At 55.3% G+C, this 24,445-nt stretch overlaps 1 protein-coding gene across 3 annotated transcripts in view; it reads right to left on the bottom strand.

Annotated features, from left to right (window-relative positions):
- TMEM63C (transmembrane protein 63C) overlaps positions 1-24,445 on the bottom strand; it is a 36,880-nt gene that overhangs the window by 2,161 nt on the left and 10,274 nt on the right. For all 3 annotated transcript variants that reach the window (XM_074868485.1, XM_074868483.1, XM_074868484.1), the window contains exons 2-23: positions 11,971-12,085; positions 11,483-11,703; positions 11,007-11,086; positions 9,793-9,880; positions 7,570-7,607; positions 7,008-7,150; positions 6,643-6,694; positions 6,068-6,176; positions 5,566-5,639; positions 5,381-5,461; positions 5,125-5,245; positions 4,873-5,006; positions 4,506-4,628; positions 3,863-4,016; positions 3,196-3,302; positions 2,278-2,364; positions 1,688-1,753; positions 1,407-1,569; positions 1,078-1,183; positions 701-868; positions 294-409; positions 56-127 (exon numbers count right to left, since the gene is read on the bottom strand). In XM_074868485.1, the coding sequence (XP_074724586.1) occupies positions 56-127; positions 294-409; positions 701-868; positions 1,078-1,183; positions 1,407-1,569; positions 1,688-1,753; positions 2,278-2,364; positions 3,196-3,302; positions 3,863-4,016; positions 4,506-4,628; positions 4,873-5,006; positions 5,125-5,245; positions 5,381-5,461; positions 5,566-5,639; positions 6,068-6,176; positions 6,643-6,694; positions 7,008-7,150; positions 7,570-7,607; positions 9,793-9,880; positions 11,007-11,086; positions 11,483-11,680 (2,280 nt within the window). In that variant the 5' untranslated portion in view covers positions 11,681-11,703; positions 11,971-12,085. The remainder of the gene's footprint in view (positions 1-55; positions 128-293; positions 410-700; positions 869-1,077; positions 1,184-1,406; positions 1,570-1,687; positions 1,754-2,277; positions 2,365-3,195; positions 3,303-3,862; positions 4,017-4,505; positions 4,629-4,872; positions 5,007-5,124; positions 5,246-5,380; positions 5,462-5,565; positions 5,640-6,067; positions 6,177-6,642; positions 6,695-7,007; positions 7,151-7,569; positions 7,608-9,792; positions 9,881-11,006; positions 11,087-11,482; positions 11,704-11,970; positions 12,086-24,445) is intronic.

Below are 24,445 nucleotides of genomic sequence, written 5' to 3'. Positions count from 1 at the left end.
GGGCCCAGGGGAACTAGGGGAGGTGGCTGCAGCAGGGCTGGGGAGGGGTACTCACGTTGGAGTTGGGGGTGGAGGACACGCTGCTCCGCTCCACATCATTGAAGGCGCCCTCAGACTGGTCGGACATCTGGGCAGAGGGAGGCCGGGAGGAAACAACGGTTTGGGGGTCACCAGCCGAAGCCAGGGGGGCAGCCAGGCACCACCTCAGACTCCGCATGGCAAACACAATGCAGAGAGGTGAGGAGGGGATGCAGTGGGGCAACAGAACAGGACAGGCGGTTGTCTGCACTCACCTGGTAGCTGGAGGGTTTCCGTGGCTGCAGCTTCTTCAGGCAGAGGCCAAAGAAGGAGAAGATGATGCAGGAGAGGAGGACCACAAAGGTGAAGAGGGTGACAGGGCGGGTGGGACCTAGAGCACAGAGACACTGGGGCAGCACATGAGCCTCCAAGGACCTGCTGCATGCGCAGCTGAGCCCCAGGCTGGCACCTGCTTCGCATCTTACAAGCTCTCAACCCCTTTCCCAAGACACTAGCTGACACCCTCCTCATCTGCCAGGTCTCCATCACACCTTCCCCCTTCACATTCCCCTTCCCACCCTCCACGTCATGCCTAACTCAGGGGTGACACTGGTGATTCATCCCCCCAAGCATCAGCTGTGACCCTCAGCAGTGGTGGGGGGCAGCCCCAAGTTCTTCCTACCAAGACGCAGAACGGAGAAGAAGAGCAGCCAGAACATGCAGAGGATGGGGGCCACCACGACCTGGCTGATGGCAGCGACGTGGAGGCGCTGGTTCAGCTTGGTGGGGATGTACACGTAGTAAATGTTGTACCGGTCAACCATGTGCTTGAGCAGCATGTAGAGCAACCCTGGCAGGAGGAGAGTGGCCATTTGGGGAGAGGACAATGGGGACAGCCAGGCTGCAGGGACAGCAGGGCAGGCCGAGGGGATGATGCCCAAGGGTGCCCTCCTGTACCATGTGGGAAGCTTGTGCTCCCACATTGCTGCTGGTGGCTGGGACAGGTTGTTCTTGGCATGGCCAGGGGCAGTGGGACCATAGGCATGGGACTGGACTCACCAAAGGGGACGATGATGGGGCAGGTGATGCTGTAGGTCATGACGACAGAGAAGATGCAGCAGGTCCAGGCATACTCCAGTCCAAACTGGAACTGGTAGGCTTGGCTCTGGGACACAACCAACAGTGACATTACTGCCTCTGCCGCTGCAACGGCTGCACTTACCTTTTCACCCTGGTCCACATGATTGCCTTCCCCCCCGTTAGTCCCCATGAAGCCTGAAGAAGTCCCCACAAGCCTCCCCATGGGACTGGGACAGTCTGAGTTTTAAGCAAGCGCATCCCCACTGTGCCGGGGGTCATGTAGCTCAGAGGTGACCAGAGCCACGTACCCGCTTGACGTGGAGCCGCTCAGGCTCGGACTTGGCAAAGCAGAGGCGGGCGGTGTAGACAAGAAGGCCCGGGATGCGCAGCAGCTCCATGGCCGTCCCAATCAGGCTGGAGGTGACCACGTAGTTGACAAAAAAAGCTCCGTTGTCTGGGAGAAAAACGCACCTGCCCCGGGGACACAGAGGGTAAGAGGATGCTTGGGCAGGTGGTCGGGAGAGCCGCTGGAGGCTGGTGTTGGGCACTCCCGCTCGCCTGGGAAGTTTGGGAGCTGCCTGCTACTCACTGGAACTTGATATCAGCCTCATCCAGAAAGTGGGTGTCGAAGAGCCAGCGGAAAAAAAGGTCCAGGCTGTAGGAGGAAGAGGAGCAGCTCAGAAAGAGGGGGAGACACAGAGCAATGGGCGGGGGGCACCCATCACGTGTCTGCTTTCCCCTGCCCCAGGTGGGCAAGACTCTCTGGATGCTATGCTGCCAGAACAGCCCTTTCTGCCACTTGGGACCACCATAGCATGGGTGGTTGCCTCCCGGATGGTCAGGATTGCTGTAGCTGGGGCTACACAGATACCTGACTTGGTCCTTTCAGGGTCTGCTGAAGGGCTGGCCCCAAGTAGGGCACCACCAGCACCCTCAGGTCAGCCGTGGCAGCCTGGCAAGCCGCTGCACTCACCTCCTCCTCTGCCTGGAAGCTTTCTGTCCATGACCATCCAGGAGCAGTTTGGCCTGGCTAAAGAGCATTTTCCTCCCCAGAGACAGCTGTGTTTCAGTGGCAGTGGGCCCTCAGCCCTTTGGGGCTGGCTTGTGGGAGGCGAGGGGCCCGGGCGCGATCCCGGCTCCCAGGGAGCAGGGAGAGCAGCGCAGCAGGGTGGTCTGTACCTGCTCAGCCCCAGCGAGGGCAGGATGATGACCATGAACACAAGGAAGAAGAAGCACTTGTGCATGGTGAGCTGATTTTCACTCGACCTGCAGAGAGGAGAGGCAAGAGAAGAATGCTGCACTTTTCCAAGGCAGATTAGCTGGTGAGGGGAGAGGCTGGGCTGGGTCTTGCTCTTCACCAAGGCGTTACTCCCAGCCCCAGGAAGCCACGTGCATTTGATCTGTGCATCTACTGGGGCCTTGCAAAGCCTCTTCCAGACTGGGGGGAGTCACCATGAGGAATCTGCTGCAGTGAAAGCTCTTGTCCCCCCAGAAATCTCTCACCTCCTTCATCCTTGCCTTCTCCTACCATTCCTGCTGGTGTAGACACCCAACAAGAGTCAGATGGGTGTCTACAACAGGTTCAAGACCCCCCATTTCCCCCAAGAGAAGGAAGGGAGGAAGTGACAAGCTCCTGCAAGGACTCAGTAGACCAGGCACAGGGGTTGGGGCCAGTGAATGGTCAAGACATAGAGAGCACATTGTAGGAGCTGGGCAGAGCTTCCTCTCTAGGAGACTTTGAGGCTCCTGAACCCATGCCTCCACTTCAGAGGGCTGTGAACACAGCCAGAATGTGCTGCCCGAGTCAGGGCCATGGCCCTGCTGCTGCCAGTCCACCAACACACCATCCCTTTCACGAACTTCCTCAGACCCATCTTAAAATGTTTCCAGCAGCCTGGAAACATTCAGGGCTATGGCAAGGAAATGGCTCCTTCAGGCATGGACTTGGGGCTCTTTCCATGGAGGGCAATACCTACAGGGCTCTGTGGGGGTCTGCCACTCCATGCCTGCCTCCCTGCAGGTTGGGTCCCACAAGTCCTACTGAGGTTGCTCCCATCTACCACAGCCCTGGGAAAGTGTGGGGGCCAGCCCCGTTACCTCGTCCAGTGCGACTCAAAGAACGCCGAGTAGTAGACGAGGAAGGGCAGGAAGACGGAGAAAGCCCAGAGCAGCAGCGTGGGGAAGAACTGGGTGATGATGGGGTTCTGCAGGAGGAGAGATGACAGACACCCCCTCAGGAGCCTGCCAGAGCTCAGCCATGCTGGAGGCAGCTCCCTGGGCCTCCTGGCACAGGATAGTGTGTGCAACAGGCAGGCTGGGCATCCCCTCCCTGAGCAGGAGCATTTTTTTCAGGAGATAAGAGCTTGAGGGCAGCCAAAGGCACCACGGGCACGCTCTGAGCCCCAGTCTCCACACAACAGCTCACAGGTCAATGAGCAGGAAGGAGATGTGCTGCTGGCAGCTCTTAACATCTGGAGCTCCTCTCACCCCTCTTCTCTTGCCTGGACACCAACCTGCCCTCCCCCATGGACACCACCACCAAAGCTCAGGTTTGTACTGGTGCTCCAGGGCTCTGCCACTGGAAACACAACAAGAAGGGGATGGATGGCAAGCAGGGGCAGGACAACTCTTTGCCTCTCGTCAACACCCATCCCAATGATGGCTTGTCTTCTTGGGCCAGTGTAGACCCAGTGCCCTCCCCCTGTCATGGACAAGCCTGGAAATGGAGACACTTTAAGAAAGCTGGCAGGGGCCCAGGGCCTACCTTGAGGCTCTCCACAGGATGTGTGACATTGAACATGTCCATAGTGTTGACAATGATGGCTGGCGTGGTGAGGAAGAAGAGAAGGACGAAGAGGCAGATATTAAGGAGGATGAATCGCACCCACCAGGATGTGCCACGGACCGATAAATTCTCCCTGTGAGAGGAAAGCACTTATTGGACATGGTGTGGAGGAAAAGCCACGTGTCCCGGGCCTCCCAGCCCAGCTCCTCAAAGGTCTGCCTTCCACTACCCGCACCAACCATTCTGGCAGCCATTGCTCTGAGCTCACCCTCTTCCCCTCCCTATGTTGCTGCGCTGACACCTGCAGAGCCCCAGGACCAGAGAGTGGTCACAGAGGGGGCCCATACCACCAGGAGGCTTTGGAGACAGGCTGGAGAGGTCGGAACCTGGCAATAACCCCAAACCTCACCTGGCTGAGCCCTGCCACCCATAAGGTGATCACCCCAGTCTTCTGCTGACTTCTGCTATGGCCACAGGAGGGACTGTCAGCCTCTGCCACCCTGGGAAAGTGCCCTATAGAAATGGGCACAGGTTCCCTATAGTTACATGGCTTCCCTATACGTATGGGCATGGTTTCCCCCCAAATGCTCGCCCCCCAATCCCTCTCGCCACAGGGGTTCACCAGATGATATCGCTGGGTGCAGGGGCATAGCGAACACCCCAGTGGTGTGACTTGACCACGGTGGTGACAGAGGACTGCTGGGGGTGCTTGCGGCAGCGGATGTGGCTGTAGTCCTTCAAAATCCTGCAGGAGGAGGGAGCCAGGGGTCAGGTCCAGACCAAGGGCTGAGGACCTCCCCGCCACTTCTTGTAAGACCCTTCCCGCAGCCCCAACAGAGCGGCCACCTCCATAGATAGCAGAGGCGCAGAAGACACAAACCCATCACCCGGCTTTGGCTGGAGAAGCTGGTGAGGTGTCCCAGTTCCCCAGTAGTGGTGGCCACCAGGCTGGGGGACATCCCCATGCCCATTGCACAAGGGGCACTCACACAGCCGTCATCCGCTCATCCTGGAAGGTGACAAAGGCCATGTCAAGCCGCTTGAGCATGATGCGGTTGCGCTCAGCATTGAACTCATCTGTGAGCTTCTCCTCCAGCTCCCCGTAGTACTGCTCGGCATCCACCTGTGGGAGCAGACAGGGCTCTGCCACACTTGCCGGGCTGGGCCATGGGCAAGCTGCCATGCTCTGCCTTGCCCACAGTGGGGGTGTGTTGCCTGCAGCTCTGCCTATGCCCTCCTACCTGCTCAAAGCCACAGAAGCGGCAGCAGAAGATGCGGGCGCAGGGGTGGGTTTTGATCATGATCTTGCCCTCTTTCTGTGCCTTGGTGGTGAAGTAAAGCCGCCCCTTCATTGCCTTACGCCTGCCGGGAAGCCAATAGGGGCGTGGGTTGTTCAGGAAGCATCAGACAGACAGACTGACAGACTATGTCCCTTGACATGGTGGGCAGGAGCAGTACACCCACCCGCAGAGGCAATGGGGACCTGCAGGCACTCACCTCTCCACATCCAGCTTCATCAGCTTGCGCACATCGAAGCAGAACTGGACGTTGGTGACGGTGCAGCTGGGATAAGCCTCACTGCGGGCACAGGGACATGATGGCACCAGGAGCCGGGGGACAGGGACAGCCCCTGCCACCTGCCTGCCAGCCACCTGGTGAGGCTGTGGCACACTGCTACTCACTGGAAATGCTTGATGATAAGGGAAGGGTCTGTGATTTCCTTGGGGATGTGGGTAACCATCAGTGTCCGGGCAACCTAGGGGAGAAGGGACAGAGGGGGTGGGTGGGCAGGGGATCTGTGGGATGTCTCACTGCCAACCAGCTGCCAGGAAGGCAGAAACGAGCCAGGGCACTGACTGCCACCCTGAAGGCTGGTCAGCACAGACCCCAATACCCACTACCAGACCCTGGGGCATAGCTGAATGCTGCCACCTCCCAGACAGACAGACACAGTAGAGCTTCAATCGCAAGATACAAGGCAGCAAGAAAGAGAGATTTGCCTCTGGGCTGACAGGCTTTCTCCAGAAGCTGGAGAAAACCAGCCATATCTTTCCTTGCTTGCTCAGTCCCAGGCTGTTTCTAAAACTCTCCCTACCTACTGGGACCGGACCATCCTTTCCACAAAGCATAAAGTTGTCCATTAGCACTGAACAAGGCAGGGCTGGAGGAGGGGTGGTTGCTCACCTTCTCATTCTCTCTGTATTCAAGGTGGACAGAGTGGTGAGCCATGCAGAGGATGGTGAGGATGAAATAGATGAGGGCAAAGATGCTGTGCAGCCACAGGAGACGGTCCCTGGAGGAAGGGAAGAGGGGATCAGCAAGCACTGCAGCAGGCATGTGGCATGCAGACCAGCCTGGCTCTCAGTGTCTCACTCGTGGCCACCCATGGCTCAACCATGGCCGCTCCCACTGCCCAGTGGGACCTCCCCAAGCTGGCTGCCAGACCCCCACCCCAGGGAAGAGAGGGGCAGCTTCCAGGGTGTTGGCTGAGATACTACAGAAATGAAGCTGCCCAGTGCCCCTGAGAGCACTTCTGCCAGCAGCAGGGTGCAGCGAGCAGTGCCAGTGTGCTGGCCGCCATGACTGTGCTTGTGCATGGTGCAGAGAGACACGGGGACTACCGCGACCGGCGTGCTGCTCACATGGACCTGTCCCTGTCCCCGGCATGGGGCTGTGGGGAGCGCTGTGCCTGGGTGCTCCCAGCAGTGCCCACCACAGTGGCAGCACCCACAGCCCCCCCAGATGCGGGAGCCACGTACTGCGTTGGGATGTTGGCGATGGTTGTCCGGCCAAAGTGGGTGGGATTGTGTCCTGCAGGGGAAGATGAGAAGTGGGAGGTTAAAGGAATCCAGTGCAGTGTGAACGTCCATGCTTGCAGGTTAGTGGCTTTGGTCTTTGCTCCCTCCTTTTCCATCTCCCAAGTCCCCACCAAGCCCCCACTGCCCTGAAGCTCTCTGCCTCTTGTGTCCCTCTGTCCCACAGCTGATGGTGGGTTCCTGCTCACATGGGTTCTCCTGACAGAGAGATTCTTCTGCTGTCTGTCCCCGTGGCACAGTTCTCGCCCCAAGGCTGGGGAAGCTTGCACCACACTCCTGAGCCATTCCGCAGCTGGGGAAGTACTTACCCAGGAGGTCCCCTGAGAAGTTGACGGGCAAGATGACAGCTACAGAGAGCACGCAGACCAGCATCAGCAGGACCAGGAGGTGCCGCTGGAAGGAGAGGTAGGTGGTGGCGTCGATCCCACACTTGCTCTGAATCTCCTCATCCCTGGAGGAGAGGCAGGTGGGGGTGAGCACTGGTGGTGCCTCCCCACCACCTCCCGCCCTGGGGACACTGGCTGCTCCAGCCTCACACAGCCCACATCAACTCATGGCATCCTGCCTGTGGCATGTGGACTTTGGGCTCAGAGGGAATGAGGGACACAAGCAGCCCTCAGGTTGCCATCCCATTACAGGACCGGCTCCTACCAGAAGAGGTTGAAGCCCTTTTCTTTGGGACAGGATCCCGGAGCCAGGAGGAAACGCAGAGGTGAGCCCTCTGCTCTCTCTCCAGGGGGGATGTTTGAAGGGAGTTCTCCTCCGCCACTGGTCCCAGCAGCTCCAGGTGATGGGCCACCACCTGTGGGCACTGTCCCCAGGGGTGGGTAGTGGTGGAGTATGGCTGTGATGCTGAGGACACACACTTACTTCATCTGGTAGATAGAAATGAGCCAGGAGCAGAATCCCTGGAAGGGAAAAGAGTTGGGATGAGCCAGGGGTGACACTTCCCCAGCATGGAGCCAGGGCACTGGGGACACATGCAGAGGTGGTGAGGTGCTTGGGGCTGGCAGTGCTGAGCAAATGAAGGCAGTGCCCAAGGCAGCCCAGCGATGCTCAGCCCAGTGGCTTGTCTGCAGCAGTGGCAAAGGCCTTGGGAGGAGTGAGAAATATGGGGCCTGTCTGTAACAAAGGCTCCTGGCTTCCAGCAGTTCCCTTCTCTGCCCCTTCCCTGACAGTCCCTAACATACAATGTGCTTTTTTTGACCACTACCGAGCGCTGAGCTGGCACTGCCATAGAGTGATATAGGACAACGTAAGATCTTGTGTAATAGCTCAATCCCTGTCAACGCATATGCAATATAAGGGTTTTTGTCCCCTACACACTATTTTATGTTTTACTGACACTGGAGTTCATGCAAGTTCAAGGTCCCGCTGCAGTCCTCCCAGTCATGGCTGTGCTGAATAACACTCAGCCATCTGGCCTCTTCATCCCCTTCCAGAGCGTTTATGCTGACCTTGGGTGGGAAGGACCCCAGGCAACACCCTGTGGGATTTCCTTACCCTCTGGCAGCTTCTTCCTCCTCTCCATCCCCTGGCTTTAGCCATGCCAGGACCTTCCCTCCTACCCCACAGCACAGATCACAGTCTGATCAACCACAGCAGGTTTTGGAGGTGCAAGCATCCCCGTGCCCCTGCCAGCTCTGCAGGGGCCAGACACCCCCTTAGCACAGCCGGGTTGACTCCCCTCCTCTGCTACGGGCGTCTGCTCTGGAGAACGATGTCTAGGAGGTTGTCCATGCAGACCCCAAGCTCCCTGAGTTGTAATTTCTTGGGCTTTCCAGAAACCCTCCTGAAAAAACAGCATTTGTCAGCTGATTCCCAGCTCTCCAGGATCTCCACATGCAGGAGAGAGGTTGTACACGGCAGTCAATAGCTTGGCTATTTGTGTCAGGGTGAGTGAGAAGTCCTGTGCCTGGTCCTGTGAATTTGTGATGGTAACAGGAATTTGTCAGGCTGCTTTGATTGCAACCTCATCCTCCAAACCTGCTGCTGGTGGGATGCTCCAGTGCCTCCCCATGGAGAAGGGCTCCCAGGCAGCAATCTGGTCAAGCACTGAATACAGGCACCAAAACTTTATTTAGCTCTCCTGCCACATTCTCGCCTTCTCCAACAAGCGTTTTCTATCTTCAACATCTGTCAGCACTACAATCCCTCTGGCATATTTCCTGTTCCTGATGTGTGAAGAAAAATCCAGTATTTGCTTTCACGCTCTCTACAAATTTCTCCTCAAAACCACTCTTTTTCCCTCCTTAGAGTATTTTACATCTAACCTGGCAAGTTTAGATTTTCCTCATTTGGCAACAGCTTGACTTTTTTAAAAGGATATCTTCTTACTTCTAATAATCTCCCTTAATCTGCTCTTTAGCCATGCTGGCTTTCCCTGTGGTCTTTCTCACTTATTTTTTGATGAGCAATATACATTTGCCCAGAGCATCCGGTACCAAGCCTTTAAACAGCCCTCCTGCCACCTGCAAGGATTTTTCTTCTTTACTTTTCCTGCCTAGTTTTTTTTTAATAAGTCATGTCATTTTTTCATAGTCACACCAGTGACTGATTTTTGAGCTTTTGCTGCCAAAAAAGAGAAGGAAACAGTCAGCAAAATGTGTCTGTCTCTGCTTGTTTCCAGAAAAGCCTGGTTTGTGCCTGGTGTGGTAGAGAGAAACAAAAGATGACTTTGAAGCACCCGCAGCCCACCACACCGGCAGAGGTGGAGGTATGATCCAGGGGACTCTGTCCTGCCAGGACCAGAAAGGTCCCCGCGGGTGCACAGCGAGGCTCTGGCCATGCATCCAACTAGGTCCCCACAGCCAGCAGGGATGGCCATGCAGCTGGGAGATGCTTGTCCTGGCAGGAGCATCCTCTCCAAGCTGTCGTTCAAGGCAGATGCCTCAAAACAAGCCAGGACAAAGAAACCCTCCAGCTTTCCCAGGAATACCCGGCTGCTAAAGGGTGTTAAGCAGGAAACCCTGTGCTGGAGGGTTTAATTTCTCCCATTTAACTTCTGACCTGGGTTTCTGGTGAAGAGCAGGGGAGGCTGAGCCAGGAGGAGCGCAGTCTGGGGCTCCCGCTGCCACGGCTGCTGGTACTCACCACGTCCTTGTTATCAGCGTCTAGGGGGCTGCTCTCCGACGGGGACTTCTCCTTCTCACTCTGCTCTCCATAGAAAAGCGACGTCAAACTTTGCAGTGAGGGGAGGAGCAGAAGGGTGAGGTGGGAAAGAAACAGCAAGCAGGAGAGGATGAGCACCCTCAGAGAAGCTTCTCCTAGGAGAGCAGCCTGGAAAATGCCTCCCACCTCCCTGCATCCTGCTGGACCAGCAACTACTGCTGAGCTCGGGGCAGGAGTTGCACCTTGCTGCCTCTGCGCTAAGTCCCCACAGCTTCTCTGTGGTCCTGGCCCATGTTGGGGTGGCTCATGGACAATTCGCCTTAGCTCCAGGACAAGGGACAGCTGAACCAGATTTTTTCCATTTCACTGGTTTCAGCCCTCTCAAATGATATTACAGTAAAAAGGAACATAATCAGGCTTGGATTTTAAGTACTGATTGCACCTTTGCTCTTCCTGGTGAAGGGAAACATTGCCTGTCCATTGCCAGACTCTGCTCCAGAGCCCGAGGTCAAGAGGAGCTGGAGAGGGGAGAAGGCAGAAGGCGGCCTTTTACAGAGTTTGCTCCTGCAGGCTGCCCAGCCTTGCAGAGACCCCTCCTGTGTGCACCCACCTGCATAAAAAAAGATGCTTTGCTGCCTGGGGCAAGACGTGCTTTGGCAGGTAGGCAACTGCAGGCAGCACAGCCCACCTGAAAATGTGGTCTGGGCTCTACTTTCATGAGGACACCGGTATTGTTTGTGCAATTCTGCACCTAGCCCAAAGGATGGGCCAGGCAACATGGGGTACAGTGACATGAGGTACAGTGTTATTGCTGCATATCTCCCTCTGCCTCCTCTGCCAGACAGCCCTGCTCATCCAGAGAGAGCAGCAGGGGGAGAGGCAGCAGCTCAGCCACCACTCAAAAGCAGCTCTTGGGCCTCTGTCCTTCCCAGGACATGCCCTCCCTGGCACTGACAGCACTGTCAATAGGCGGTACCTGCAAGAGGGAATCAAAGCTGGCCTGGGCTTTCCCTCAACCTGCAGCAGACAGTGTCTGTGCCTCCATAGGCAAGGGCAGTCACGCCATTCCCAGCGGGAAGGAGGGACAGGAACACCTGCTGAGCTTCTCTGTGGGCCACCCCGCAGTGCCAGCCCTCCTTTCAGCCCTCTTGGAGAGGCTGGAGCTATCACCCGCAGTGGCCTTCCATCCTCCTTACCTATCATTGTCCATCAGCAGCGCCAGGCGCCCATAGTCCCAAGCCGCTTTCCGAAGGCAGGAGAAGACCAGGAGGAGAAGCTGGAAGAAGAGGGAAGAGGAGAGGTGAAGGGTTTTGCTGTAGAGTCTCGCCCTGTGGGATCTCCTCACGTCCCTCCTTTCTGTTTTCTCACTCATGAGCCCAAGCTCGTGCAAAACTCTTGCCTCAAGCCAAACTGCTCCTGCTCCGTGATCTCACCACTGCTGCCCACATGTCGCCTGCTGCCCTTGGTCCCACCAAAGCTCTTGGTCCCCTGCACTCACCCCTGTTCCCCCAATCAGCCAGGTGCATGGGCACACAGACTGCACTCACGTGTGGCTGTCAGTACACCCATAACACACACACACACACACACACACAGTGCTCACAGCCAGACTCTGACACCACAGCCAGGGGCTGCAGTGCCCATAGACATGGCACCCTCCTGGTCTGCTCACCAGCCAGAGGATGAAGTTGATGGCGAGCACAGTGGGCACGCCGCCGAACGGCAGCCCTTCCAGGACTGTGCTGTGGGAGCGGGCGCTGAAGCATTGCTCCTCTGTGCTGTTCACCAGGGCATCCAGGAAGCTGAGCACATCCAGCGAGGTGGGGCCAGCACCATCAGGCGCTGGCTCCACCGAGTACACGCTCTCCATTGGTGTCGTCGTGGTGCCTCACCCTGCAACACAGGGGCAGGGGTGTGGATGGAGAAGTCTCTGCTTGAAAAGGGTCCGTGGCTCTTCCAGATCCTCCAGCGAGGTCTGAGGAGCTCACTAGGGGCAGGGAGGGGAGAGGACTGGCTGGTGATCTTGGAGCTTCCTCAGTACCAGTCTCTCCCAGGGAGGGGGTGTGGGACACAGGGCAGGGGGTGTTGCTGAATAAATCTCACAGCTGTCTCATAGCTGTTCCCCACCCCATTAAACCCCATGCTATGTTTCCATCATACCTGGCACAGGTTTCTCACCACCTCTGCCCCTCAGTCCTGGAAGCTGCGTCGTGTCATGGCCACCCTGGTGCAGTCAGCAGGCAGGAATGGGGAGCCAAAGCATTTGCTTGAGTTTCTGAGAATAAGAGCAATGATGGTGTTAACAGCTGGGCTGCTGGGGATGTGCTTGCTTTGTTCCCCACAGCCAGATATCTACTGCATGTGGAACATCCCTTAAGCCCTCACTTCTCCAGCATCACAATCTGTGTGACTCAGGAGTCATGGGACCTTCCTTCTGTCTTTCCATCAGATCATAATTGCTCCTTCCAAGGTATCTTGATGTCTTCAGAAGAATCAGCTTCTCAAAACCCTAAATACCATATTTCCCCCCACCTCCCCAGGAGCTGATACCGCAGGCTACAGTCCTCACTGGTAGGAAACACTTAAAGGCCATTAATGGCCAAGACCATTGCTTGTTTCCAAAACCTTTTCTTCTGTCAATCTTTAGGTAGGAGAGGATCCTCTCCAAACCTGCAGTGCCTGGGACCCCTGGGAATAAGCATCCTACAGCAGCTAGCATGGCTGTTACTCATGGGGATGCCACAGACCTGCGTGCCAAGACGGTGCTGAATGGCCACTGCACTCACCAGAAGGACAGGAGGAGAGGGAACCAGCACAGCAAACACTAAAAAAAACAGGGTGGGGACAAAAGGGCCAGAGTGTCTTCTCATGTGCCTGCCATGTCTCCATGCCTTGGAGCCCCCACCGGTACTTTTAGCCAGCTGCTCCTGGTGCCTGGAGGACCGCTATGACTGTGGTGAGACCAACCACATCGCCAGGGTAATATGCATGCTGGGACAGTGGGGGGTCTTCAGAGTGCTCTCATGACGGTCCATTAATAGGTTGTTGGGGGTTTTCAAAATGGCAGCTAAGCTGGATCCCTAATGTCTCTTCCAAAAAGACCTTGAGTTAGGATGTCTAGTACTTTTTAGGTAGATAAACCCAAAGGGCTGAAGACCCTGCTTAAGGGAAGACTGAGGTTACCAGTGTGGGGGCGAACAACTAGACAAAGAAGCATTGTCTTTGGAGGCCTTGAGCAACAAAATATAATTTTGAAGTTGGCCTGGTCCTGAGCAAGGGCTTTTATCAGATGACCTCCAAGGGAGCCCTTTCAACCACAGCTATTTACACCTCCATTCTTGGGGACTTGTGCTCCTGACAAGCCCATCTTCTGGCCTGCCTGAATTTTATAAGGAGTTACATGAGTGCCTTACCCTGCAGACATGCTAAGCACAGTATATTGTGACCAGTATATTGTGGCCAGTGCAAAGGCCACATGAAACTTTAGTGTGCTTATTAACATGTGCTCCGGTGAGCTTAGTATTCAGGCCATGGGCATTCATTCCTACTCTTCCTTTTTATCTATATTCCAGCCACAACTGAGACCCTGCTGCAGCCCCTGCAGTCACCCAGCAACAGCTGATTCTTGCTGCATCCCCTGGACAGGATGGAGGAAGAGCAGGAGCCATGGTCCAATTAAGCAATGGAGGAGGATGAAAACAAAGACAGCCAGCATCTCCAGGGACCTGGAGATGCAAGTGTTTATGGTGTTTTTTTCTCACCAAGACCGAAGAGGATCAACTCTTCTTCAACACCAAAGGAAACCTGATTGAGAGGTCCTTGGGGAGCACAGACAGAGCACGCACAAAATGCCTTGTCTTAGAAAGGGGATCTTCCTGAGCTCTACACAGATTTGCTTTTGTTGGGAAACATTTACTTCTGCTGTGTCAGTGTGACAGATGGGAGACTACAGTAGCACGTGGTTTTATGTGCACTGCTGTAGCCTCAGCCTCTCTCTCTCTTAGACCACACAGCTTCCTGCTTGAGAAGATTAGTCCTGTCCTAAAGCTCCTGAGGGGCCCAGACAACCCCATGGCTGAGCACAGTGGGTAGGATGGGGATGCTGGGGCAGGAGCTGACACAGGTTACACGCCTGAGACACTGACTCTCTTTGACTTCTTCGTCCAGGGAAATGAAAGACTTAGGAAGAGGGAGGTTTTCAAACACAGAGTTGATTAAAAAAAAAAAAAAAACAAACGGCTCTGACAGCTTGACAAATGCAATCAGGTGGTCACCAGGGATTCCCAAGGGACTCTTAACCCAAGCTCTCAAGAGGGTTGAAGAACTTAAGAACTACTCTTGGTGCCTGCAGTTTCCAAATTAAACACAGAGAGACAGTGGCTTGATATTTTTTTCATCTCTGAAGCATAAACTCCAGCCCTGCAAAAAATCTCCACTGGAAGCCTGGACCAAATCATCCACTGGGATGCTTGGACCAAGGCTATAAGCCCAGCAGAGCCTGAGGCTCATCCCACTCCAGGGTTAGGCTGGCATCTGGCTACCTGCAGAGATGCCTTGAAGGGACATCAGAAGCCACTGAACTACAGGTATCAAGATCCCCAGGACACGCAGACCCATGGTAGTCCCTCTTACTGTGCATATGGTGCAGTGTCACCTGGGGCATGGGCTTCAGTGACTGCTACAAATCTGCCCATGCTGCCTACAGCATCTTCAGTTCTCCTCGGAGGTCCCTATACGTATTGATCTGGCCAGTCCATGGTGTCTGGAGACATCATAGCCCAAGCTGGGACAGCTGACCATTAGTGTGGCTCCCAAAAGAACTGCCATGTCACTCGAGATATGCTGATACTGCTCCAAAGCGCATCCCAGTAGACTTGGGGCTGAATCACTATCCCTGCAGCCAGATGTGAAGTGAGGGATGGGCTGGCAAAGCCTCCCTGTAGTGCCCTCAGTCGTGGCCTGATCCCCAGCCAGGGTTGGGAGTGCCGTACTTCGAGGCCAGCTTGGCCCCATTGGGTTAACAACCCCTGAAAAGGGAACTACAACAAGGGGAGACCTGTGGGAAATGAGTGAGTCACTCTGGCAAGCAGCAGCTGTTTGCCCTGGCCGCCTGCCTCCTGCTTGCCGTCAGGCGCCTGTGAAACCACCTGGGCCACTGGGACCTCTGGCCAGGGTCAGCCCTTTCCTACGGAGATGCTCTCAATCTGTTCTCCCCATGTGTACGTCTCCCTCCCTCCCTCCCTCCCCTCCTCCTGTAAGCAGCAGAGCCATCGCCATCTGGCATTTTCAGCTGCTAAATAATTCATCACCTTTTTGTTAACAAGGAGAGTGTGCCTCTGACCGAGGGAGATGTTGGACCTTCAGCAAATAAACAAGGAGACTCTTAGCAACCTCCGAGTCCCTTCTTCACCACCACACTCCACTACCTGGTGGTAATATCCTGCAGCTTGTTTCTAGGCACATTCTTCACACTCGTAGGAGGAACATCCTGCTGGAGGATGGCAGGGTGAGGGGGATTTTCACAGGGATCGGTACAGGTTGTCTTTCCCTATCAAGTCCTTGCTGCTGCCCCCTTCCCCCAACAGCAGATATTTTGCTCCTGGTGGCCAAAAGCAATGGATTCCTCCTGGAGATGGTGCTAGTATCTCCTGCTACCCACAAGCCTGCCAAATGCCAGCCTTCACCCACCCAGCCCAACCGGTTCCTGTCTCTTCACCCAGCATTGCTGTTTCAATGCCAGAGCGTTACTGCACAGAGTAATTTCAGGAGCAGAAGACACCTGAAGCCACTGGTCCAGCTCTGTCCCCTCTCTGAGGCACCTCCAATTCCGTTGCCCAAAGGAGCCGTCATAACATGCTCAGGTCTGTAACACAGCCCTTGCAGTGTATCACAACTCCTCTGAAGATGATCTCAAGCTCATTCTCCTGCCTTTTCCCTGGTCCCTTCACCCCCAGATACCCATGGAAATCCACCTCCAAATACCCAAACCAGTACTTCTCTAGACCGTTTGTTCCAGCTAATCTCACCTTTTATGGTGCTACTCTTAGAAAAGCTTATGCAAATTATATAGCTGCAGCGTTACCATTAAAATAACCGTTGGGAACAACCAGCTAAAAGTAAATCATGTAAATGTTCTTGGAACAGCACATGCAGCAGAAACTGTGAGAGAAGATTTGTGCTCACGCGCACCAGGAACAGCTTGAACTCAGACCTGTAGGACATGTTCAACCTCCCTCCAACTGGAGGAGATACCTTACTTGGTATACAGAGTGAGAGATCACATGGACACTGTAGGTCAGGCTTAAAAGTTGCTGTTAAAACACCTAAGCTAAATTTTCACACCAGACATATGAGATAATTCAGCATTTTGCAATACTCCAGCGACAGCACTCTGTGATCGTATCTTAAAGGTCCAAACAAACCCCATAGCATTGCCAGATCAGTTCCCGTTCCCAGGTATGCCACTGCCATTGTGCTTTTCCTGATCTTTAAGGGCCAGAGGAGGAAATATTGTTGTGAGTAACAGAGCTGTGTGAGTACCTTCACCTCCAAAAAGTGTTGGGAGAGCTTCCTGTTAGCTGTGTATGAGGCAGTGCCTCCACATGCCCACCACAGGTGTCCCTCAGAGCAGCCACTGTCCTGGAGGAGCGACAGCAACAGGCAAGTCAAGAAACACAGGAGTGGACAGGGTTGCAACTGGGAAAATGAAACAATAACAGAGGCAGAAATCATAATATATGGTCTACCCAATTTAGGTCTTACTTAGAGGAAAGATGCTAAAATAGGGTCAGAAAACATGTAGGCAATAGAGAAAGGCAATCCTTCTTTCACTTGTTTGCGATGGCTGTGAATGGACAGTGAATGTATGAGATTTATCACTGAAAGTGATTTGCTGGATAATTTCTATGAGGCATTTCCAGTGTGTAAGGTTTGTCTTGAATATTCAGTGCCCTGTTTGTTTTGTTGATTCACCAGCATATGCTTCTTCTCTCCGGTTGGGTGGGCACTAATCCAGAGAATCAGATTTCCAATTAAAAATAAGGCATGTCTTTTATGCGAATGCAATTTTTCAAAATTTATCTTTCCCTTGAAGCACCCTGCCAGCAAACTCATTTGCTAGGGGATTCACGGACAGCTGGAGTAGCAAAACACCAAAACAAAGCCTTGGGAGCACTCAGATGACTAAGCTGGGCTTCTCGGCATGCCTGCGCTCACCCAGTCTCAGCATCCCACTCCAGCAGGGAGGGCATTACTCACTTCGGCTGGCAGGTGGGCAGCCTGGGCACAGGGCTGCTGATGGAGCTGTCTGTGGCCACGCAAAGCCAGCAGAAAAGCCAAGCTGAGGAGTCAGACCATGTCTCCTAGAAAGCAAGCGTCCCTGCTACCTGACTGCCTCTGTGTCCTTCTTCCTTTGCAAGGAGATATGGCCAGGCTGCAGAAGTGGAAAACGAGGACCACCATAACGGGAAGATCAGGTTCGTGCCCTGGTGTGCCCAGGACTGCGCAGGGAGGCAAACCTCTGGCATCCCACCATGAGGGACTGCAGTGACTGACCTTGTGGGACTGCAGTGAGGGAGAGGCCAGGAAACCCAAGCCACTGCCACTGACTCAGCACACCTAATGAATGACCTTGGGCTGGGAAAAGGCTCATCAACACCCTGTGCTGAGCTCAGCGCGCACCCAGGCAGAGGCAGTTTTGCCACCAAAGGGCATGGTGACCTCTCTGTCCCTGTAGCTTGGTGCGTGGGAGAACAGGTGCACCACAGGCCACATCCATTCCTGAGGGGGATGAGCACTGAGGGGATGGGACCACAGACACAGCCCTCCAAAACCCCACAGGGGTCCTAGGCATTCCTCCCTGGGTCTCCCTTTGCCCTTTCCTCTTACAGTCATGTCCTCCAGGTTGAAAAAGCAAAGAGAGGATCAGGTCGCTGGTGGCCTGTGGGGCAAGTGGGAATGGGGCAGCAGCAGCATTCCTGGGCAGGGCTCTTTGCACCACCTTCAGCATCTTCAGGGCAGGCTCACACACAGACCCATGGAGAGTGGAGCCAGATCCCGCCAGGGAGCCAAGGCGCTGGATGCAGAGAGATTGGCAGCACAAACACTGACACTGCTGTGAATGCTGTGCTTACATCCTGCTAAGGCCACGGCACAGACAACCCACCAGCAGCTGCCTCACATGGGACATACACCAGCCCATGCCATTAGCCTGCTGGAAATCAGACGCATCTTCCAAACAAGGAGAACCACACCACGAGTGGCAACGTGGCAGGTGGGCCATGGAGGCTCGGGTCAGTAAGGTTTGGAGGCAAAGGACCACTCTGCAGCAACTGATGACTTGTAACAGGTGTAAAACACCTGCTCAAAGATGAGTTTTGTCATTTCCAATGAAGATATGATTACCCAGAGAGGTCAGAAAGACTTGGCAGCCAGTGTTCCTTGTCCCCATATCACCCACAAGTGACTACACGTGGCAGGGTGCTCATGACAATAGTGGGTATGAGTGTGGGAGCCAGTGAGATCAGTAAGAAAATGAGTGTGAGCATGTGGCTGAGTAAAATAAATCTGCTTAAGGATGGTGTAAATAAACCTCACCTTACCCATAAGCTCTCCCACCGAGGGGCATGAATGCCCCCCAGGCTCACTGACAACTAGGGCAGGATGGTGTCAGGGAGCGGCTGGCCCATGAGCCCACCCAGGCCCTGGGGATGCAAACCCCATGGTAAGACCCTTCCCTTCGGTGGTGAGCCCGCCTTCGGCACCACTGCTCCCATTCCCAATGCTTCGTCTGTGTCCCTGGCCCTCTGGGAGCTTCCCACAGAAAGGGATGGCACAGAGGCACAGGAACCCACTGCGAGGGACCACATGGGCAGCAGGATGAGGGAAGAGGTGCCTGTTCCTGGGACAGGAAATGTGTGTCCTCCCCACTCTTCACCGACCACTCCCAACATGCCCCGCCAACACTGACCATCTAAACAATGTAACGCACCAGGAGGGCAAGACTGTGGCCCCATTTTAGGGAGCCAAGCAAGTTTTTCTGCTCTCAGGAGTGGCAGGTTGCCACCACATTCAGGAAACCCTGTGCAAGGTCATGCTGCCCCAGGGACTCACCAGAAACCAATACAGCATTTGAGAGCAAAACTCTCCCCTGCCATGTCCCCCTGTAGTCACCCCCAGCTCCCTGCCCTCCCCTTCTTCCCCAGCATCACCATGCAGACCCGGGGTGGCCTCATTTTGGCACTGGGACAGACTAAGCTCCATGTATGAGGTTTTTGAACAAGAAGGCATCCCAGCCCCCAGTCTCCAGCTGGGCTCTCTGCAGGACCACGTTTGGGGCCTTCCTCTACAGTATGGCAGCCACCTGCATGAGCCACTTCTCTTGGAGAGATGCTGTGGACCAAGCAGGGCAGCACTGACTTGCTGCAGTGCTCCTTGGTGCAAGAATAAAGCTAAACCCCAGGTAACCAAGAACAAACAGTGCTTACGGTGAGATCTACAGCTGGAGAGGTTTGTTTGGGCCGGCACCTGGGAGAGGCCGTGCACAGAGCAGCTCTTCTCCAGCACCTCCTACACACATGTGCAAGCCAGTGGCTGCTGGAGCCAGCTCACAGAGACTGGGAAGAAAGAACCGGAGTGGAGTTTATTTGTTCCACCCCCAGCCCTTTTCACCACATTTGACTAAGCTACCACTGCAGGCTGTCTCTAACCCGTGTTTGGTTTATATTTCAATATCCTGCTGTGCACACAGCACGTTTAGCCCTTCACACTGCACTTTGTGTGTGCAAAGCACCGAGCAAACATAAGCTCATTGGGCTGCAAGCTCCCCAGGGCAGAGGCCCGTCACTCATTCTGCGTTGTGTGCCCTTGTCCTCTGATAATGTTTAAATCAACGCTCTTCAGCACAAAGGATTACACAGGCCAGGCCCAGCCCAAGCGCAGCGCAGGGAGCTGCCGGGCTGCTGGTGGGCTTTGGCTGAGAGCAGAGAGCCAGGAAAGGGAGCTTATAATAAAGATGGGGACAGACTCTTTAATAGAGCCTGTAGTGACAGGACAACGGGTAATGGTTTTAAACTAAAAGAGGGTAGATTCAGACTAGATATAAGAAAGAAATATTTTATGATGAGGGTGGTAAAACACTGGAACAGGCTGCCCAGAAAGATGGTAGGTGCCCCATCCCTGGAAACATCCAAGATCAGGCTGGACGGGGCTCTGAGCAACCTGATCTAGTTGAAGATGTCCCTGCTCACTATAGGGGGGGGGTGGACTAGATGACGTTAAAGGTCCCTTCCAACCCACACTTTTCTGTGATTCTATGAAAAAGCCGGGGCTGACTGTATGGAATGGAGACCCACGTTGCTTAGAAGTGGGAAAGAGACAGGGAGTCATCCTGGGGCTCTCCGTTAACATACACACATGCACATGCATGTGCATTCAGGAAAACAGTATTTCAGGAAAACAGTAAAGACACCTCCTGGTACCACCAGGTCCCTGCTTCAAGCTGGGATGCTGAATGCTGCCTGCAGTCCCCAGAGCAACCCCTGCACTTGCAATTAATTAACAATGCGCGCAGATGAGGACAACTTCCAGCCCCTGCTGCCTGTGTGACTGAGGGCCACTGCAGCAGCCAGCGCTAGGGAAGGGCTTGAGCTTCACCGCAAAGGGTAGCACTGGGTTGCTTATTGCCTGCCAGCTCCAATACCATGGCATGCTGTGCCCACGCACAGCCAGCCTGGCAGCCCCAGCTCCCATTTGGCATCGAAGACCAAGGCAGGCACCCCTCAGCAAGGCTGCGTCAGTGGTGGGATGCCAGGCATTTACAGGCAGATTGCTTCTTCCTCCATCCAGGTAATCATGCTCAACCAGAGGGAGATTTTAAGGCCTCTGTGAAGGAAAATGCCACCTCTGCTGCAATAAACACACCCTTGTGGAAACATATATGGAAACCAGGAGCAGCTGCGCTGTGATCGGGAGCCAGCCTGAAGCTGTCACTGCAGGTCGTGGGCACCTTTCACAGTGCCACAAGGTGCAGGAGCACTGTGGTCCCTGGAGATGGGGGAAAAGGCAGCTCTTTCCTCCCTGTGTCCCTTCTGCTGTTTGGGGACCAGGGAGCTGTGGGAGGTGGAGAGGAGAGTGGGAGGTTTATCTGCTGCCATTTATAAAGCCAACTGCTGCAGAGAGACTGCCAGCCACAGGAGCAGCCAGCACAGCTACAGTCATCACCAGTGAGCGGAGGGAACCTCACCCCAGGGCAGAGGGAAGGAGAAGACTGGCAAGGAGAGGACTTGGGCTGTGCACGAGGGGGACGTAGACCAGGAAGCCCAATACCGCATTGCTTGGACCACGCAACTCCAGTGGCTTTGCACCCTGGTGTCCTGCCTGGCTGGGATGGCATGGTGCGCTTGGGGATGGCAGGGACCTCACTGCTGAGCTGGTGGAGAAAGTGCACAAATCCCCTGCACAGTTGCTCTCAGCTGCTGAGCTCCAGCCAGCCCTCCTCATGGCTGATGCCCGCAAGCCTGCTGTGTGATGGGGGCAAGAACGGCTGCATGACGGGCTAGCAGGGGTCTTGCACCCATGCTGCTGGGCCAAGCTCTGTTCCACTTCAGCCTGCTGCTGCCTGATAGGGATCTAGGGGCACCCTGCCCCCAAGCACCCTCATCCCACAGCCTCCCAGGGGCCAGTATAAGGTGGGCAGTGTCATGCTTGTCCCATTGATCCCCTTCTCAGGCCACCTATGCACTTCCCTCCACACTGGTCTAGGGAAGGCCTTGGCGCCCAGCTGCTCCCAGCCTCCCTCCCTTCGCTACTCCCCAGCTTCAAGCAGCCACAACGTCCCCTGCAGCTGATTCTGCTGCAGGAACAAAGAAACACTCCTGCCTTGCCCAGGTCCCCTCTCTGCAAGCACAAAAACTTCTTCCTGAGAGCAGTGGGTTACAGCACTATATATACACACATACATAAAATATGATTTTAGAGCATCTGCAGAGCTAGAACATTTATATTGCCTGTGCTTGATGCCAGGAGCAGAGCGAGGTTTGGGCTGTAGCAGGAGCCCAGGAGCACACCACTCTCCAATCCTGGCCCCGATGAGGCTTTCCTTCCACCTCTGCCCAGCTTCTGAGCAGATTTGGGTAACACCAGACGACCAGCATGAATCCCGCTGCCCTGGGAGTGTGGGAACTGGCAGCTCAGTGAAGGCTCCAGCACCAGCAGGTTGCACAAGTGGGGATGGCCCCGGCAGCCACTGCACTAGCTGCATCCAGCCGTGTCAGAGGAATTAGCTCTCAGCATACTGGTTTGAATCAACAGTGCATCAAAGGGAAGGGGAAGCCTTTGATGGTGAACACAGGGGCCTGCAAAGGGAGAACAAGGAGAGAAGGTGCTCCCCAAGGCCTGACTCAGTCACCTCCATCCTGGGATGCATCCATAGGGGACCCAACAAATCACCACCTATACCCTGGTGTCTACACAAATTTGGTCCTTGAAAAGGAGGAAGAGATGTAAACCTGGCTCATAGTTTCAACACCAGGTTGTGCTGCCTTTGCCTGGGCCGTGGGCCAGCCACCTGCCCTCCCACCAAATCCTGCCCCCACAGGGCCAGCCTGTCGATGTTTTTTGCTTGGGGCACCGGAAGGAGCACACAGTCGGTCTCCCCTGGTCGCTGGCACACACATCCAGCTGCTTCTGCAGCCCACGCAGCCTTCAGGGGAGATCAGAGGAAAGCTGCTGCTGCTGCAGCCAGGAAGGGAGGCAGCTCTCCCAGGCACACGTGGAGCTGCAGACATGCGGCTCTGCAAAGCACCAACTGACTGTTCCAGCCTCCTCCCGGTGTGACAGGTGCTCATGCGCACCGACAAGACAGCTTATCCCCATCACTTCCATTGCCCCCGGAGAATGCCCCTTGCCTAAGACACCGGAGCACAGCCACAGCCACGTACCTGCCACAGGGCAGAGCAGAGCCAAGCAGAGCAGGGCAGACAGCCCATCACACCCACCAGCCTGCTCTTGTCTCCTCCATGGAGAGGACCTGGGGAGTCAAATGGCCTTGAAGCATCAGAGAAAAGAGGGAAGTTACAGGGCTGTTGGGATGGGCACTTTGGTGCATCCCAAGCCAGCAGGAGCAGGGACAAGATGCATGGCAAGGACTGGGGTTCAGGACACCCCCCAACACACACCTACTGCTGATGGGTGGCCCACCACACAGGGGTGAGTGGGGCACAGACAGTCAGCACGCAGCCTCTGATGTGCCAGTGCCGCAGGCTGGCACTGCCTGCACCCACTACGCTGCCTTCCTGCCCTGTGCTGGCCATGCCCACGGGCCAGCAGCTGCCTATGGCCAGCACAAGGGGTGGCAGGAGTGATGGACGTGACAGAGGAAAACACGAGAAATGGTTTCTTTCCCTTCAGGCGGAGAAGGAAGTGTCACATCTGGACATGTACAGCAGCCGGGCTGGGAAAGGGACAAGGCATCAAGAGGACAGAAGCTGTGGGCTGGGAGGCGCAGCATCGCCCAGAGGATGTGGTGAGACAGATGGCAGATTTGGCAGCAGGGTGGTCACGGAGCGACCTGCAAGCTCTTCCCACTGCAAGAGCAGGCGACATAACACTGCGTAGGGGCTGTCAGCCCAGCCTGGCAGGTTTGGGGCGGGGAGTCACATCCTTTGAAACACACCACATCGAACAGCCGGCATCAGAAATGCTCTGTGGGCAAGGCAGCCTTGGAAAAAGGCTATCTGGGATCAGGGGGAAAATGGGAAAAAATATCAGGATGGCAAGTTTTAGGGGCAGGGAGGCAGAGAGATTGTCCCTGGTTTCTCTGCAGAAGCCTGTCTTCCCTGCACACAGGGCCACGCAGCTAGGCTGGCACTCGGAGAAGGGCTGGCAGCTCCTGCGCCACTCTGCCCACCCTGCCAGCAGCACAGGGTCCCCAGGCAGCCACCCCCTGCCCTCCACAGCATCACCGCTCATGTGGAAGAGAAAAGGAAAGGAAATTAAACATGAGGTACTGAAGCAGATGGCTGCAAAAGGAGCCTCCCCAAGCCTCTGCCCCCTTGTCCTTCCAGGGCACTTTGGGCACAGCATTGCTGGCACCAGGAATACAGTCAGCTGAAGAGATCTGGGGGCCCAGGCAAGGTGCAGTGTCCCAGCAACAGCCACTGCAAGCCTCTGCACAGCCCAGCAGCTATCAAGGCCCTGCCACAATTAGCAGGAATCAAATAGGCTGTGTCTGTTTTGGGAGAGATGCTGGGGGATGCAGCACTGATAGCGGGGTTTTCACAGTGGCTAGCTGTGCTGGCCCATCCCCAGCTCAAGCTCCTGCTTCCGCCTGGTTTTGGTTATGCTGTTCTCCTTGTCTGCATTCCCACCCAGCACACCCCAAACCTGCCATCATGAACGCTGCTCTTGTCTGTCTGGGCCCTGCAGTGAGCGCCCATACTCAGCCTCTGTGGTACCAGCAAGGCATTTACTAAATGAGCGAGGGTCTGAATCTCCTCAGCCACTACATGGTTGATGTAAGGGGCAGTTTGGCACATACTGTGCTGCATAGCTGCTGTCCCTTCTCTGGGAAGCATCTCCCCACCTGGAAACATAAAGAGCCTCCAGCCGGTTTGAGAAAACCCAAGGTGAAAGCACA

This window comes from Strix uralensis, chromosome 4 (genome assembly GCF_047716275.1).
Source record: "Strix uralensis isolate ZFMK-TIS-50842 chromosome 4, bStrUra1, whole genome shotgun sequence".
Classification (NCBI taxonomy): domain Eukaryota; kingdom Metazoa; phylum Chordata; class Aves; order Strigiformes; family Strigidae; genus Strix; species Strix uralensis.
This window is presented reverse-complemented; position numbering and strand designations above follow the sequence as displayed.